General features: G+C 44.8%; 1 protein-coding gene across 1 annotated transcript in view; it reads left to right on the top strand.

Moving 5' to 3' along the window:
- The window catches only part of VIPR1 (vasoactive intestinal peptide receptor 1), a gene marked incomplete at both ends in the record, with an annotated part of 118,897 nt that overhangs the window by 31,695 nt on the left and 68,447 nt on the right, over window positions 1-18,755 (top strand). The window contains one exon of the mRNA XM_082479925.1: window positions 7,224-7,320. Coding sequence (XP_082336051.1) covers window positions 7,224-7,320 — 97 coding nt within the window. The remainder of the gene's footprint in view (window positions 1-7,223; window positions 7,321-18,755) is intronic.

Here is an 18,755-nt window from a genome sequence, read left to right as displayed (position 1 = left end):
GGAGGCAGGATTGAGCACAAGCAGCATGCGGGTTTTGCTGAGACATCCACTCAGGGCTTTCTAGTCCCTTCTGAGCCTGCAACTGAATTAGGGATCATTTCTTCTGTGCACAGCAGTCAAGAGGTGGCTACTCAGGAGGTGACTCAGTGCTGGATAAGCAGCAATTCAGGACAGTATTAACAGGTTATTCACATTCTGCGAAGCCACGTAGCTTTTTTGAACAGCAGCATTTCAAAGTTGATATATCTTGAAAACAAGGCAACCTGTAAAGAAATTAGAGCACTTACTAGTCTTTCGCTCAACTTCTCTATAGGGGTCCTGCCAGGTACTATCTCACATCTGCTCTTGGAGTATGCTGGGGGAGAATGGGGCTGTCTGGAGGGCAATTATTCCATTTATACATGAGCCCAGGTCTGTAGGTTTTATCTCATTTAACTTCAGATATTTGCAGTGTAGACATCCACCCCTCAGCCGGTTGCCTAAGGCTCCCTGGATGGAGCAGTATAGGGTAGGTTTCCTCTGACCTATTTTAGACAGTTCCTTTAGTTTGAAGTGACTCGTGCCCAAAATGTGCCTACTTCTCTCTTCAGGTGCGGAAGGATGATCGATGCGAAGTAGATAGATGTAGACCTTTACATTAGAGACACATACTTTTTGCCCATGGATCCCCAAATCATGTTTCTGAGTCCTGGGGGTCAGGCAGCTCTGGATCTGCTTTTCCTTTGTATTTCTGCTGTTCTTCTAATTGGCTGAGCAGAAGCTTTGGAGTTGAATTTCCTGCAGAAGGTTTGAGCAGTTTAGTAGTTAAGATTCTGAAAAATCTTTAAGAAAAGGAACAGAATTTTCCCCAACCAGGCTCTGCTCCTTAGGCCCGAAGGTCAAAGGAAATTAAAAGCAGTCAACGACCAATAGTTCAGGGAAAACTGCAAGTTACTTTGCTGCCCTCCAGTTTCTACAGAAGTCAGGTAGTGGAGTCCACTTCTTTCCTTCCTTTGCTGCCCCCGTGTACTCTTGGGTTAATCACTATTGTTCCTTGCTTATTTTTTCTCAATCATAACAGAGTTATTCTAACGCTTTGCTCTCTGCGCCGAATTGTAGATCTAAACACCACTGATCTCAGTGTTGCAGTATCCCTCTATTTTCTCTGCGCTGAATTGTAGATCTAAACACCACTGATCTCAGTGTTGCAGTATCCCTCTATTTCTGCAATGGCCTGAATTGAAATCCTCCATCTGAGCTTCCTACGAAGGAAATTCATACTTACCTACTCCAGGTGGTAATTTAAAGTAAACGCTGCCTCTCTTTTAATCTCTATGCGTCATTACTCCGGTGCCAGGGTGTCACTTCTTCCTTAAGACCCTAATTCAGCTCGGCTTTCCAAGAGGCGCATATACAAGCTTGTCACTAAGGAGTTAAGCAGCGCAGCTGCTCAGCTTCCCTTTCCTTCTGGTTCTCCAAGCTCTTTGCAGAACGCTCTGCACATGTTTCCTCGATCTTCCAACCCCTCACACAGAAAGGGGACAATCAGACTAAATGAAGTCTCCGTGCCTCCAAGCTGCTGGATTGATTTGGCCAAGTTGCCTTTGTTTAACGGGGCCTGCTTAGATGAGTCGGGGAAAAAAACATCTGCTTTCCTTGTCAAATGATAGATCTGTTATTGGCATGATTATATTTGGCAGGAGCATAAAATGGAGTGGCTTGAACAGCAAAGTGAGAGTCAGGATACTTGGGTGTTTGCCTGGACCGCTTTTATTTGGAAGAGTCTCCTAGGGACGCGTGCTGCTACCCGTGCTCCGAGCGTCCCCTACGGATGCCTGGTTGCGGAGTAGTGTATTTACAACACGAGCAGAGGTCATAGCAGAATATAGCTTGCCTCTGCTTAAAAACATCGTTTTTGCAAGTCCTTCGTTATTGATCCTACAAAGGCCACACAGGGTGTTTGGTATGTTTTGAACTTGGTCTTATCTCTCAGTTTACGTCTGTGTTACTGGTGTCTAACATTCACTTCCCCATGATGTCATGACATATTTGTAATATGGTTTTGGATTCGTAGACAAAGGTCCTTTAGAAGGACAAATAATTATAATACTCCATAAATACTTTTTTTTCCCCCCCTCAAGACCACCAGAGCTTTTGCAGCTTTTAAGTTTAACAGTGTTATTGTTGGAAATTGTGTTACCCATCAGTATAGATAAAAATCCTGTTTCGGTGTCTTCCTTTGGTTCGCTCTCCTTGCTCTTTCTTGCACTTGTATACATTATTTTTAGGAAAAGGGTTTTTAGGAATAAAACTGCATTTTCCTGAGGAAGTTCAAAAGGAAGAAACTAAAAAGAAACTGAAAATCTAGTTTTAAGATGGAGCTGAATGAAGTTATGGAAGAAATCAAAGCCAAAGTTGTTGCATAAGAAGTTCCTTCAGTCCTGGGTTCCTACAAAGAATAAGCATAAATGAAAAGCCCCTGGACTGAAACGAATGGTGAGATCTTCTGAAAATTAGCCAGAAGTAGCTCCTTCGGACTGGGCTACTGAAGCTTGAAATAAGACCTACCTGCTAAAATTTTCTTTTCCTTTGCTGTCCACATGAAAAAGGGTTTAGAAGCTTCATCTCCACCAAAAGCAGTGACAAGTCATGTTACAGAAACTGTAGGAAGGCAACTGATGTTCTTACCTTATATGCTTACTACCTGCACAGAAGTTATGGGAAGATAGGAACGGTATAAAAGGTCTTTGTTCAGATAACTCGAAGTGTACCCACGTGTCACTGCTGTGTAGGCTGTGGGAGGTGAACAGAAATGGACGAGGGATGTGATTTCATCATCTGTAGGCTTTTCAAATCTACTCCTTCCTTGTTTGACTCCAAATCCTATTGTCACTGTGGTCACCCTAGTCCCCATTTCTTCTGCTCTCTCCATACGGTGAGCTCCAGCTGAACCTGGGAACGCGTTGGGATCGCAAGAAAGGGAGGTGCTGAGGTTCACACGGCTTCTTGTGAGCCCATAGTCCTCCTTACCCACAGCCGTGGCTTCGCTGTGAATCCCACCTGCCTTTGAGGAGTTGCTGTGCGAGCAAAGGAGTTAGCCAACAGCATAGATGAGACCGAACATTTCTGCGGCTCCTTCAGTCTGTGACAATCCTTTGAATTGTATTTAATTAAAGAGTGTGCACAATGGCTTTCTTTGCAGTAGCAGACTGTGCAGTAATCCTCTAACAATTGTTGGGGTCTGGTGGGAAGGAAAACTCTCATTAATAAAGACTTTGGGGATAAATCCACATGAGAGTGGCTGCAGAATTCAGAGCTGCAGGAAATCACATCCAGAAAAACATTCCCTTCGTCTTTCTGCTGAGGGCTTCAGAGTGTGTACGGGAAAAACGACCCCCGACAAACCCACCGCAATTTTTACGTGGTATCTTGGCCGTGCCAGGAGGGCTTAGCGAAGGAGGGTTTACTGAGTTTCAGCTTCAGCCACAGTGGATACGCCCAGGAAACTGGATTACTGTTCACTAGCTGATGTTAATGTGATTTTAATGCTTTTCCTTTATCTACGCTTTATGGATAGGAAATGTGAATTAGTGTGGTCCTCAGCCACATGTCTGCATGGCCAGTTGCCGGCTGCAGCGAAAGATGCCAAAGCCCCAAATCTCTGCCTTTTCCACAGGAAAAAACAAACAAACAAATAAAACAAAACAACACAGAAAAAAAAAAAAAAAAGCAGAGCTGGGGAAGAAGTGAGTTTGTACCAAGCTGTGTGTAAAGTCTACTTCAAACTTTTCCAGGAGGAATACGCCAAGGAAGGAGAGTTATTTAGCCTCTCATCCCAGGGAAGATCCCCCTTGGCAGGCAAGACTCGCAGCTCTTGAGGGGTCTTTTCAGCCATGAGTATTTTATCAACTGGGAGTTGGATTAAGGCAACTGAATTTGTTGCCCTGCTCACCGTCATGCCAGCTGAACTGATGAGCTGCCAACAAAAAAAAAGACTTTTCTGTCAAAACCGCAATTTTCTGTTTCCTAATAATGCCCAAAACTTTGATTTTTTTTATTTATTTATTTATTTTATTCCAGCTGCCTTTGTTAGTCTGTAGCAGTGACAGCTATGATATGTGAGGGTTATTAGCGTTATCACTGAGAAGGTAGAAGGAGGATTGCTGTGATTGTTTGGGTTATTTATTTGCTTGTTTAGTTAATGTGGAAAATGAGCCATAAACTAGGCGGCCTCCAATGTGAGGCTGTTTGTTGACCTTGATGATTCAGTTAAAGGTCTTTAGACATTAAATTCACACATCACTGACCTTCTCCAGCTGAATAGTAGGTATTTTAGTTTGAACTGGTCCAACTATAGTCAGTGAAGTGGGATGAAAGCCTTCAGGGCCATTGATTGCTAACTCTCTGTGGACTAGAAGGAATGGTAAAAATCAGTTCAGACTAAATATATAGCTTTTACACAGCTAAAATGAAGGAAGATGTGTCCCACTAAGAGAGAAGGTGTGATACATCCCACCCTTTGTTTGTTTGTTTATAGAATCATAGAATCATTTAGGTTGGAAAGGACCTTTAAGATCAAGTCCAACCGTTAACCCAGCAGTGCCAAGTCCGCCACTAAACCATGTCCCTCAGCACCATGTCTACATGTCTTTTAAATACCTCTAGGGATGGTGACTCCACCACTTCCCTGGGCAGCCTGTTCCTGTACTTAAACAAGTACCTAGTACTGTTGTAGAGAGCTCAGTGTATATGAGGTAGATGTTTTGGGGTTGGCCGATCCAACATACGATTTACATTGACCCGTGCTCCCTGGAGTGAAAGCTGTTGGCCAAGAGGGATACCCTAGAACATCTCAACTGGGCCTAGATACCTCTGTTCAGGAGTCTAAATCCCACCTCAGCATCTGGCTCTGCTTGAAATCAGTGGGCATTGGGCACCTAAATAATCCTTCAGTCAATGGAAGCCCCCACCATGCTTAAAAGCTCACAGCAAGTCAGCACCAGCACTACAAAAGCCAAGATCACCCGTATTTTGGTGTTTTAGCTGTTGGACACGCTTTTTCCAGTGGTTTCCCTAACATAGATGTCTTTCCTCTTGGACTGGATGAAAAAAAAGATGAGATTTTTTTAAATTACATCTGTAATCAAGTTTACCTGAATCTATCACAAGCGCACTTTTCAGAATACTAACAATGAATCAACATCTTTTTTTTTTTTGAAAGGTGATAAAACATCTACACAAAAGTAAATATCGGGCAATTGAGGTAAATATGCCATCATCCAATTTAGGCATGCATTTTTAGTGAAGGGAAGATGCGGCAGTGAAGTACTCGCTAATAGGTTGGTAGAAAATTTACTGCATAAAAAAAATTATTAAAATATGTTGTAGAAGTACACAGTGCTTTGCCAACCCTGATCAAAGTTAGAGCTGTATGAATTAATTTATAAAGTGAAAACTTGAGTTATTTATAGATGTGAGATGAATTTGGCAATAGTTTAAGTCCAGAGAGTTAAAACTTTCCTTTGAAAAAATCAGAATGTTTGGAAAACATTTCAGTCTTTACTTTTGCAGCAAGGGTTCTGCAAATCTCTCACGCTTCCCCTCATGCTTTTTTAAGGTTAAAATAAAAAGGCAAGAAGCACTGAAAATCAAAACAAAATGAATCTATGGTATTTTAGATGAGCCAAGACAAAATTTCCTAAGATCTTTTTCCCTTTGGGAAAAAGAAACATTTGAGAACGAAGACAACTCCAAATAATTCCCCCCCTTCTCATGTTTGTTTGTTTTGTTTTTTATTTTTAATTTGACTAGAAAACCACATAATTGATTGTTTGTATTCTGCTAATCAAGGCCAATTCCCAACCTAAAGGAAATTACAGTCTGAACAAGACATGGGGTGGAACAGGGAAGAGAGCAGGTTGGGTTAATAAGCAATGGTGAGAATAAATTTAATGTGCTAAATTATTTTATAATTTTAATCCGAAGGGCAATTTACATCAAACAATTGCTCCTTCAAAGGATTTCTGGGCCTTCTGTCTTACAAAATTGTCTGGCAAATATGTGGATAGAGAAGTAGCTCACATATTTTCAAACGGAGACACGAAAGAGATCTTTTCTTTTTTTCCCTTTCTCTGCCTATTTCTGATGAAAACGTATGCTTTTTCCAAAATCCATCACGAGTGAACACTGAGTCAATGACTTCTTACAGGCACAGGCTCATCCCCTGTCCTCAAAATCTGACCCTGAAGCTCACCCGACTCGTGGGTTTTCCTGCGTCACATTTAAGAGTGATGGTATAAGCTCAAGACAAGACTTCCGCCCTCTTCACATCATTCGCCCCTCACCATCTCTTTGCCACTGAGCTTCTGAATAGGTCTCTCTGCTGAATGCTGTTTCCAATCGTTTGAAAGAGATGGGGTTTTCCGCAGCGCCCCGTGTAACGGGACCTCGATTTCTGCTTGCAGTTGCGATAACAGTGAAGCAAGGTGTTCCCTCCAAGTTGAGAGTGTGCTGTTGACAAGGGGACACTGTGTTACGTGACCGGTTGTCCAGCTCCTGGTTCCTTTTTTTGAGTGCAGATGGTTATTTGCACATTTTATGGTTGAGGCAGTTTATGAATTACATGTTGTAAGGAGTCCAAGATTAATTACCTGAACATTTATAGCCGCGGTTGTGTTGTTACAAACACAATATAATTAGGTCTGACTGAGGAGAAACCACTTGGGGGAAAAAGTCTTGTCATTGGGAATTTCCTGCTTTTTAGCTCCTTGATCTCCTAATCTGCATCAGAGATTTCATTCTTATTTGATTTGGGTTTTGTTTTGCTTTGAATTAGCGTGAGCCAGGAGGCAGGCCATGTGAGAACGGAGGGAATAAACCATGTAAGCACAGGTCCCGCTGCTCTTGGCATGAATATTAAAACTGCCATCTTCCTGCCCTAGATAGCTGTTGGTGTTAGGTTAGTCAGGTGGGGTTCCCAGTGCATAAAAAAACAGAATAGCTCCTGATCTTTGGAAAAAAAAAAAATAAGTGGAGGTTTTTTTTAAGGAAGGCATGGAGGGAAATGCTGTTTATTGAGCAGGCTCTTGGTTACAATCCTGTCTCTCAAGCAAACATAAAATAAGGCTGCATGCATATCCCCATTGTGCAATGGCCCAGGAGACCTTAGATGACCATCAATCCCCAAGAACGCATCCCTGAGGATAGATGGGTTTTGCTCACTCTCTTCTCAATCCTTTCTGCAGGCATCCAGCATACGTCCGGAGTGCAGCATCATGCAGGAGATTGAAGAGGAGCGCAGCCAATGCTTGGCAGAGCTTGTCGGGGATAATCAGACTTCAGGTATGGGGCCTCTCTCTTCCGTCCCTGGCCTGCAAGCCAACATCACCCAGCCTCACATCTGCCTTGCCTGTGCCATTTCTCACCTCTTCTGCCGCTGGAGCAAGGCGGTCACTCCAGATGATGTTGAGCTCTTACATTAGGAGGGTGAGAAATAGGGACTTCCAAAGTACGATTCAATCAAACAAGAGTTTGAATAGCTCACTGGGGATCACTCACTGCCTCCCTGCTGCGGAAGCCTAGTTTAGGTGTCCCAGTGTGTTTAATCACAGTCAGTCATCCATCTTTCTGAACTGGAAATGCCTTAACCACTTTTTCCCTGGGATCTGAAGGCTTGAAGTTCTCATAGGCCTTGGTTTGCTTCGAGGGAAGTCATGGCAACCTTCTCCTTCTGTTGAACTGCCCTCCCATCCCCATGCCAAAACCGCTTCTGCCCTGGTGGCAAAGCAGAGGCAGGAAGGGTGTGCTCCGAGGCTGCAAGGTATCTATGAAGTTGGGCCAGGCAGCTGAGATCTTCTCCTTGTTTGCATGACATGGAGCACACACCACGTTGTACAGTCCTCCTGGAAGGGTCTCCCATCCCCTTAACCCACTCCCTGCTTCAGTGATCAGGAGAGGAAGGCCAAGTCAGTGATGCCACCTTTTCTCTCCAGCCTCCCAAAGTTTCTCCATCCCAGCCTCAGGCAGCAGCCATGGAGCTGTGCCACCCTTGAGGAGCAGGCATGGCACACCATGTGTTGGGCACGTGGGGTTTGAGACCAGGAGGACGGCTGTGCAATGTTGTTGTGAACAGAGAAGCTGCAGAGCAACCTGTGAGACACAACATGGGTGGGGTGATGGTGAAAGGGTCTATGCTAACACAGTTCCCCAGTGGGCAGCCTGCAGAGAGCTTGGGAAATTTTGACACAGCCACCCATGCTCAGTCTTAAATTGTAGAGATCAGTGTGGCAGAGAAAGCAAGCTTTTGGTTTTGGTGCTGTCCCGTCCCATCCCGTCCCATCCCATCCCATCCCATCCCATCCCATCCCATCCCATCCCATCCCATCCCATCCCATCCCGCAGCAGTGCTGTCAAAGCCCCAAGTTGAGGCATCGAGTGGGACCTCTCTCCCCCTGCAAGTGCCTCCCTCAAGTTACAGGTCCTGGTTTTGCAAGTGAAGGAGGTGTAGGGACCAGTGGTAGGCTGTCAGACTCCAAAAACAAAGGATCACATTGCTGGAGGAGGGGGTGGGAAGATGGTAACCTGCTTGATATTTGCATCCCATATCCTGGAAGAAGTCTTCTCATCCTCTTTCACTTGGCATTGCTTGCAGTTAGGCTACAGGCTGAAGGACTGTTCTGCACAATGCTCATTAATGGTAGAATAGCATCCTGGGGACAAGCTGGTCCCTGGAGGAGCTTTACTGAATGCGAGGATGGCTTTTGGCCCCTGCTTTTATCTACTAAGATATGCTTTTCTTTGATTCGGAAACTATTTCAAGTGTCCCTGTACAGTTAAATGGAGCTGTTTGAAGAAATGTTCTCCTGGAATCCAGTAAAGGGAAAAGTCAGGGTAGTTTAAAACATTCATCTGAAAGCCAACTAAATGCTTCATTTCATTTTCATGGACATTTAAAGAAATTCAATTAAATACAGAACATTCAAAAAAGAAGAATAAATACTTGAAGTGTTAATATTTTTTTCTGCTTTTTCAAAATGATTTTTCTCATTGGAAAGTTTAATCCAAACCAGCTTTTTTTTCTCTCCACTGAATTAAACCGTTGAAAATATTTTTTCCTGATTCTGATGTAAAAACACACTCAGTCACGTTGCAAGCCCTGAATGCCCAAGCACTAGCAAGTATATAAAAATCCTTTGGAGTTTGTTTTTCATAATGTAATTCTGAAATATTAGACTGGGATAATTCTGCATTTCCACCACTCACCACCCATAGTCATTATATGGGGCTGATTCAGAAATCGCAGTTGTGAGCACTATAAAATGTTTTTTGGTCACGAAGACAGTACCTGCTACTCCTGAGTTAGTGTCAGATGTCGTTTGTGAATGTCTGCATGTCCTTGGTAGAAATGGTCATGGAGAAGAACCTGGAGTAGAGAAGGCTCTGGGAAGACCTTACAGCAGCCTTCCAGTATCTGAAGGGCGCCTACAAGAAAGCTGGGGAGGGACTTTTTACAAGGGCATGTAGTGATAGGACGAGGGGGAATGCCTTCAGACTAGAAAAGGGTAGATTTAGGTTAGATATCAGGAAGAAATTTTTCACTGTGAGGGTGGTGAGCCCCTGGCCCAGGTTGCCCAGAGCAGCTGTGGCTGCCCCATCCCTGGAGGTGTTCAAGGCCAGGTTGGACGGGACTTGGAGCAACCTGGGCTGGTGGGAGGTGTCCCTGCCCATGGCAGAGGGGTTGGAACTGAATGATCTTCAAGATCCCTTCCAACCCAAACCATTCTATAATTCTATGACATCAGGGTGGAACAAGTGTGTGTAGGAACATAGTGCGCATCCAACCAAATTTTACAGTGCAATTTGTGTGGAAGGCAGTTGGCATCCACGTGCCCCCCAAAATCAGCAGACATTTAAGAGCTCAATACCTGACTCTTATCTAGACACTCGTGGCTGCCCTTGCAATCAACAGAAATAAACCAGCATCTCTAGAGTGTTGCCTCTCAAACGGGTGACTTATGGAGAAGTCTGCTTTGAAAGTGGTGCACACAGGTAACTTCAAAGTGCCTAAATGAAATGTGTTTCCCCCTTGGAGTGTTTAAGGTACACCGTGTGAGCACAAGTAGGTCAAAAAAAGATGTTTTTCTGGAGTGGGGCTCCGTAACTCCATAAATGTAGCTGAGCGTAGCTGCAAAATAGAACTTTGAACTTTGACGGTTGGGGGTGAGGGGGAAGTTTGTTGGGGAGAAATCTTGTGAAGGTGGTGATATGAGATCATACGAAGGTGATGACTGTTTAGTCTGAGTGTTGCTGGAAAGAAAAAATCCTCGTAAAACTCCCAGGAAAAATGTAATTTTAACACAGTTCAGTCCCCCAGAGAAGGAGAATGGAAAGCGATGGAGATTCCCTGCCATCCGTAATTTAGTACCTTGATTTATGACCGGGAAGGTGTGTTGCCTTCTGTGCATTCCATGTCCTTTCAGCAAAAAGAAAATCGCTTGAGGTTTAACAACCGATTTGTTATCCTTTCTAATTAAATGAGTGGAAATAAGGAAACACACTGTTTCAGTACAGTCTGGAAATAAAGCTTTGTTTGGAAGCCATTATCAATTTTATTGATCAGAGGGGCTTAATCACAGATGTAATTTGATGTGTCAGATAGATTAGTCACTTATTAAGAACACCTGATGAGATTGATCACCAGCTCGGGATAAGCAGGTGGATTTCCACCAATAAACGATAACGTCTGTCTGAACGCTGTTTTGTCTTCAAACACCCATTCCTTACAGTGGGTGTGTACGCATGGGTGAAATTGATGGTTTCTTTTCAAATTAAACCCCTGTGTTTTCAGTGCGGGTAGTAGATGACAATCGCTGTTCCTGGTGTCCGCAGCCCTGGACCACAGGACCGCTGTTTGTTATTAGCAGGATGGGAGTCTCGCGATTCCCAGTTCGGAGCGCGATTCAGTATCCATGAAGTTACCCATATTTGAGGAGACTTTAGCAGGGACACGGGAGAAACACAGGGGTCACAAAAGTGTGACCACCTCTGATGAGAAGTTAGCTTTTCAGCACGGGAAAGGCTGCAGCTGGGGAGAAAACAGCAGGGAAGACCAGTTTAAGCTGGCATGTACACAGGAGAATAAAAAGGCTGTGAGATCAAAGTCTGGATTTTAAAGGAAGTTTGTAACCATCAGAGGATACCGAACAGCCTTTCTGGAGGTCTGCAGGAAGGATTGTTTTATTGACTTCGTGGCAGAGCTTGCCCGGTTTATGAAAGGGCGCGTAGGATGCCGTTGCGTATTGCAGCACAGGGCTGATTTCGTGAGCAGGGCTGCCCTTGCAGTCCTCCGCCCTGTTATCCTTTTACCCCCGTGCTGAAATAACTAGTATAGACGTAAAGGGACACGTGCGATTCAATACAGAGCTTAAAATCAAGACTAAGTAGGCTGAGGCCGGTTTGTTTCACACGGGCAAATAGCCATTGCATGGGAATGACTTTTGGTGGGGGATTTCTTTCACTAGGTTTTTAGGTAGCTCTCGTGTTTTCTGGCCAAGTGTAGGCATCTCTTTTGGGATGTGATGAATCATGTTCAGATTGTCTTGACTGTTGACGAGATCTCCCTTTACTATGAGGGGATTCTCAGTGAACAGCTCGGCCGGGTTGGAAATAACCACACTTCACATATGACTCCTGTCCTGGCGTTCACTGACTTGGAGGGGATTTGGCCAAATGAGGTGAAGTCCCAATTCCATGATGAGGAGTGATGAATCTGTTCAGTCCCGTACGGAATTGCATTTCAGGAAGCTAAACTTTCCCTTGGGTATTTGCCGGATGATCTTTCCAGCCCTTTGGCCCCCAAAGAGTGCTCGCAAATATAATTTGAGGCATTATTTAATCTTTTGAAAAACCTGTTACTGTTCAAGTGGCAGGATTCTTCCCTGCTCAAGGCAGGAGATGGTGTACAAAATGCCCTGTCTCAATCTCAGTGCAGACTGTGTTCCTAAAGGACCTAAAACTCAGCTCAGTGAGATTGCCCGCACCATTTCTACGAAGTGATATAGCAGACTTTTTTGCTGGGTTTTGACATGTTGGAAAAGGAGTTTTGATTATTCCTTCCCTCATCACACAGCTAAGGAGAAAGTGCTGCTGGACTGCATCTCACAGACGCCCCTGGGTGTTGGACTGGTGAGACAGGCTGAGAGAGTTGGGGTTGTTCAGCCTGGAGAAGAGAAGGCTCCAGGGAGACCTTATAGGCCCTTCCAGTACCTAAAGGGGCTCCAGGAAAGATGGAGAGGGACTCTTCATCAGGGAGCATAGTGATAGGACAAGGGGTAACAGTTTTAAAGTGAAGGAGGGGAGATTTAAATTAGATATCAGGAAGAAATTCCTTGCTGTGAGGGTGGTGAGATACAGGAACAGGTTGCCCAGAGCAGTTATGGAAGCTTCACCCCTGGAGGTGTTCAAGGCCAGGTTGCACGGGGCTTTGAGCAACCTGGGCTGGTGTGAGGTGTCCCTGCCCATGGCAGGGGGTTGGAAATGATCTTTGAGGTCCCTTCCAACCCAAACCGTTCTATGATTCTATGATTCTGTCTCAATGCAGTTACACCACCAGTGAATCTGCAGTGCTGCTTTCTGCAAGGTCAGTGTGCTGTAAGCAACTGGTAGGTCAGGTCTGGCGGTTCAGCTGCATCATTCAAAGGGTTCCCAGGTCATCCCAAATTTCCAGCAGCCAGTGTAGGAGTCCTGCCTGGGCAACTGCGGGATCAGTTCAGCCTAGTCAGTCCCATGATTTGAATGCCTTCAGTGAGAACTCTCTCTGCTGCTCTGCCGGACAAGCGTGATGAGAAGTTCTTGAGAATTGCTTTGCAGAAAGTAGCTTGCCACTCGGCCAGCAGCCGTGGCGATAGCAGCAGCCTGGGCTGTCTTCTTTCCCTTTCTTTGTTCTCTGGCTGTCTACTTTCCCTTTCTTTGCTCTGTCGCTGTACAGGGCTGCTTCTCTGGTGGCATCTCCCACCACTGCAATGTAAAACAAATAAATAAGGCAATTCCACAGCCTGGGATTCTCCAAGGCACTTAGTTTTAGGAGCTTATAATAAATAGAATTCCCCTGTCCTCTGCATTACAGAACCACAGAATCATAGAATGGGTAGGGGTTGGAAGGGACCTTCAGAGATCATCTAGTCCAACCTCCCTGCCAAAGCAGGTTCACCCAGAGCAGGTTAGACAGGAACACATCCGGGCGGGTTTTACTTTGACAACGCTTACAAACATGTTCCAGAAGTGAGGAATGCAATCCCAGCACTGAAAACCAGGCTTTTACTCCAGATCCTTTTTCAGCCAGGACATCTGTATGCAATACGGTGACTGCTCAGCTGATAACACAGTTAGCAGCAGTAGGGAAGCTCTCCCAAGGGTTAGGAGGAGAGGATGGCTGAAGGGGGTTTTGCTTTCCAGGCCCACAGATGGTGGCAAATCTCTCTCTGTGTGAAGCGTGGCTGAGCCCCTCAAGGTGTGCTGCAAGGCAGGTCTCACTGCTGCGTTGCTTCTTGCTGACTTCCACTTGCTTTTTCTGTGCAATGATCCCTGAGCAAAAAGGGTTGTTTTTTTTTATTTTCCCCTCTGCATGGCGGCAGTTTATGAACAGTTCAACTTAACCTGAAGCACTCAAATAAAATTTAAAAAAAAAAAAAAAAAGTAACCAAGTAACCATCTCTCTTTTGTTAAAAATCCAAGAAAATCAATCAGGTCTAGGTCGGTTGGCTCAGCTCATTATCTCTTTATCCCATTGTTACTAATCAATTCCCTCTGCAATCAGACATTCTTTCAGAAGCAGCAGAGTCATTTAGGGATGGCAGTTGAACGAGGTACTGTGTCTCGTGGTTGGGTGGGACAAGCAGCTCTGGAGACCGTGTGGCTGTGCAGGAAGCATGGCATTGTATGCTAAACAGCTTTTGTGGAAAGCGGTGGGAATGTCAGGCAGCACTTGAGCACACGAATCTTGGCCCAGATTTGGAGATAACTTTAATGGCATGGGAGTTTCAGTGTCTCTATTCAAGAACATAGAGGAGACCTTTAAACCGCAGAAGACTCCTGACACCAGAGCCTGATGGCCTGAGCAGTTGGGGTGCAGTTTTCTGCGTTAACGTAGTTCCTCGGCTTAGTATTACAAAATCACTGAGGTTGGAAGGGACCTCCTGATGTCAGCTAGTCCCAACCCCTGATTAAAGCACAGTCAACCAAAACAGGTTGCTCAGGGCCACGTCCAGTTGGGTTTTGAATATCTCCAGGAATATTCAAAGTATCCAGGAGACTCCACAACCTCTTTAGACAACCTGTTCTACTGTTGAAGTATATTAACAGGTGAAAAGAATCTTATGTTTAAATGGAATTTCCTGGTTCTCAGTGTGTGCCCATTGCCTCTCTGCATTCTTTGCTTTCCCCTGAATGCCATCGGGTATTTATACACATCGATAAGATCCCACCTGAGCTTTCTCTTCTCTAGGCTGAACAGTCCCCGCGCTCTCAGCCTTTCCTGATCCGTGAGATGCTCCAGTCCCTTAATCTTCTTTGCAGCCCTTTGCTGGACTCTCTCCAGGATGTCCATGTCTCTTGTGTAGTGGGGAGCCCACACCTGGACCCAGAACCCCACACGAGTCTCAGCAGCTCTGAGCAGAGGGGAAGGATGACCTCCCTCAACTTACTACCAACACACCTCCTAATTCAGCCCAGGATACCATTCACGTTCTTTGTGGCAAGGACACATTGCTGGCTTGTGTTCAACTTAGTGTCCACCAGGACCACCAGGTCCTTCTCTGCAAAGCTGGGCTCCATCCTGCATGGGTGCATGGCATTATTGCTTCCCAAGTGTAAGATTTTGCATTTCCCTTTGTTGAACTTCTGTCACTTTATGGTTTCTCAGGACTTTTTTTTTTTTTTTCTCTGAAAGGGAAGAATTTCAGCTTGATTTCGATCCTAAATTCTTGCAGAAGTTAAGTGTAAGTGAAACGAGTTCAGAACTTCACAGCTGGGGGCTGTCAGCATCTCACAGAGTCGGACTAGCATTTAGTCTATCTGTTCCCCACAGTTGAGTAGCATGGAGATAGCTGAGATGATTTTCTAAGTGTCGGTGAAAATTGCCAATAGCCATCAAGGAGCCGCTACAGTTGAGCTGCTTCTGATACCTAAAGTACTTCCTCACTGCACTTTATATTTGCAACCTAGGCCTGTCTGCCTTGCAAGCAGGATTTGAAACCTCGATCAAAAAGTCAGAAAAGTGGAAAACATTAAAAAAAAATAGTGCCAATCCCCTTCCCAATGCCTGTTCGTATCTGCTTAACTTGTACATACTTCACACTTGTGAGCAATAGAGCTGAGTCCTGCAAGCTCATCACCAGCATAGTCACATGCAAAGAAATCCGGGTGGGAAATAGCCCATTTTGTTTGTTCCCTGTAAACTGCTTTTACTGCTCCGCAGGCCTAGAGCAGAGGCTGTCTTGGTAAGCCAAATTTGGAGTTTGGAGTTCTTTGTCAGACTCCCTTGAAGAAGTCAAGGCGTGTTTGATGGGAGAAGAAGCAATGAACATATGGAAATTAAAAGTCAAGCTGGAAAAACGTTAATGAAGTTTAAATTAGGAGTCTGTTTATTCATCACCATCTGTTTACAGTGCAGTAAGATAAGAAATAATTAATAGTTCCTTGCTTGCAAAAGTTCAAGTGAATTCTCACCTTCCAGTTGCATAAGACCTCCTGGGATAGGTGATGTGTCGGTCGGATTTGTATGTTATCAGCAGCTCTCCAGGTGCTCCATTGCTAGAAGAGGTACTACGTGGCTGATGGCAGCTGAAGCACTCGAGGTGGTGCACACAGCAGGGTGGAGAAGGGGGTGGAAGGACCACTAACCCCAGGCTGGGGAGATGCTGCTGCTTCTGGCTATGTCAAGGTGGTGGTACATCCCTGAGACCTACCGAGTGCTCACGTGGGTGCTCCTTACACCTTCACATACATGAGGATGGATGGTTTTATTAGAAAAAAGCCACTGTTTTAAACACAGTAGCAGAGGGAGCGTTCAGATGAGCCACTGAACTGGCAGATTTGAAGGGTGGTAGCTTCCAGGAGAAATACACATCTTGACAGACGTCTGAGGGGGTCTCCAGGTAATGATGTAGGGTGGCACTGGTGCAGCCAGAGGAGACACCTGTCCCCAGGCTGAGAAGGTCTGCAGAAGGGCATTGGTTGCAGTGAAAGCAGACAGATTTGTCCCTATGGTTCAGGAGCAGTCAAGGAAAAAAGTCAAGAGAAATAGTCAGACCTTTGGACAGGGGTTGACTCTTGTGAGCCCTTAGCCACACGTCAAAGTTCCTAGCAGATGCTCTTGGTTAATCAGTGTGACCTCCAGTTGCCATTTCAGAATTGTCTAGGGCTCTCATAAGTCTTGTACCATATCCACCAGCCCTTCCAAAAATGTCATATATCCTGGGATATAAATCTCATATATCCTGGGACATCAGGGATGGCATTAAATAACTACTGCTGCTCAGCTAAACCAAGCCCTGAGCATCTAAGTCAACATATTTGATGAAGCCTGAAGAACAACTTAGCTCAGTCTGAACTTGATACCTACATTTGATCGAAATGATCTCCTTAAAGGCAAAGGGACCTGCAGAACTTTTTTCATCTTGTCTTTCCTTAGTTTTGCATTTACTGTACTTTATTACTCTGGTCTAGGTGATACAAAGGGCCTCTTGGTTTCAGTCTTGCTCTCACCAGCAGCATGGGGCAACTTCCAGATATGGCATCAGTCCTCCCCACCCCTGGACAATGTGGCCTCTCCTACAACAGCAGAAAGTTCAGCCATGTGGCATCAAGACTTTAAACCCCAGACTCTCATTTATCTCTCTTAGAGGATCAGTACCAGAGTGAAGGTGCCTTTTATTTAGCAGAATTTTTTCTTCCAGTTATTGGACAGCAGCCATGATACTCAGTTGGGACAGGCCACTGCATGGTACCTCCAAATGGTCTTCTTTCATTAACGCTTTCCTCATCTGCTCTGGGACTCTTCCCAGCCACCAACACTTCAAGCTGCAGCTCTTACAGAGGTGGAGCCTGCTCTCTGGGAATTCAAGAGAAAGAAACCTGCCCTTTATTTTTCAGAGGATAACCTTCCCTTGACCACACTAGGAAAGGTGGCATCTGGAACATGAGAAGGAAGCATGTGTTGCCGTGGTGGTAAACCCAGCTTCCACACTTAGATGTGAGCAGCCCCCAGACTTCTGTGTTGGCAGTTATGATCCAGTCTGAAGCTGATGGCCATTCTTCCAGGCCATGAGTCTCTTTCTGAGGAAATAGTACCCAAAGGTGTTTTCCCTACACAGGTGTTATCTGAAGGTCCATCCTTGCTTGGTAACCCACTGCTCAAGGAGGAAGCAGCTCTCTGCTCAGGACTGCTCATTCGCAGTTGAATAGTGGTGCCTCCTCAGTTGCTTGTTGCTGTCTTGCTGGGCTGTTACCCCATCACCTGAAGTCCAGACACCTACCAGCGACAGCATGAAATTCAAACACAGTTCTCCACAGCACCTCATCGTTCTTCCCCGTAGAGCTAAGAGCTGATTTTTGCCTTGACCTCACCTTTCTACAGGCACAATCACTAGATAAGACGTCACAATATCTGTTTTCTGCCTTAATGTGCTGTAGGGGTGGAGGCTTTGCTTTTGTTTTGCCTGCTGCTGACATGTCCTGGCTGCAAGCTTTTTAACAAACAGCAGTGTTTATTTGACTTGGGAACAGCTGTCTTGTGGCTTGTCGGGGTTAACAGCCATTTAGTCGACATAAGTCTTGAACTGAAAAAGGCATTTTTCGTTTGGAGAATATGTAACGCTTTTAAATGCCATCCGACTTTTTTGGTTAATTTTCTTTTAGCATGGGATAATATATGAATGCACACAGCCTTAGTTATGTGAAGGTTATAAAAACAAGGAGAAAATGCCATTGCTATAGATCAATGGAAAGCAAATTCAAAACATTTTCAAAGCTCAGATGAAATCCATCTATGCAGAGCTTTTGTTTCTGACAACGGCTTGTATTTGTCCTGCTCACATCCCGTCAGATTTCTGGTTAAGAAATCTCTCCTTCCTCATCTTTTTTATTTTTCTTTTCCTGCTGATTGTATTGGAGCACTTTCATGACGGTATCCACCTTTTTTACGTGGGATAAGTACATTGGAAGATGTTGCATATGCCATAAATTATGTCAAACTCCCGTTACAATATATGGCTGAGATCCAAAACCTGCTGCAGCTGGTGGAGATTTTTCCGCTGATTTTACTATGCACTGGACTTTCTGTGACCTCAGTGCCTTTATTTCTTGATATCCAGACCTTTTAACGTAGGAGAGTGGAATTGTGGAGAACATGAGAAGCTTAAGTCAGAGGCACCACGCTTTACATCCACCAGCCTCAGCAGGCTCTCTAAATGGAAAACCTCTATATTATTAGTGTCTCACAAATTTAACTCTTCTTTTTGCTTGTCTTCTAACTATTAAATATGCCTCCATGCGAAACCAAAGCTTTCTGGTCCCTCTTGTCCCTTTCTACAGAGCTAAGGTAGAGGGCTTCCACACAACTTTTCCTGCTTCTGCATATGCCCCTCTATTTTTATGGGCGAGAAGCACATTTCCAGCAAAACATCCATCACATTTAATAAGCAAGAGCCAGATCATGAAGATTTTACATGGTGAAGCTCTCTCCAGCTTTTTGTAAGGACTGCCATATCTTTCTAGTCACA

The sequence above is a fragment of the Vanellus vanellus genome (assembly GCF_965231255.1).
Source record: "Vanellus vanellus genome assembly, chromosome: 2".
NCBI lineage: Eukaryota > Metazoa > Chordata > Aves > Charadriiformes > Charadriidae > Vanellus > Vanellus vanellus.
The sequence above is the reverse complement of the archived record's forward strand: the minus strand, read 5'-3'. Positions and strand labels throughout refer to the sequence as shown.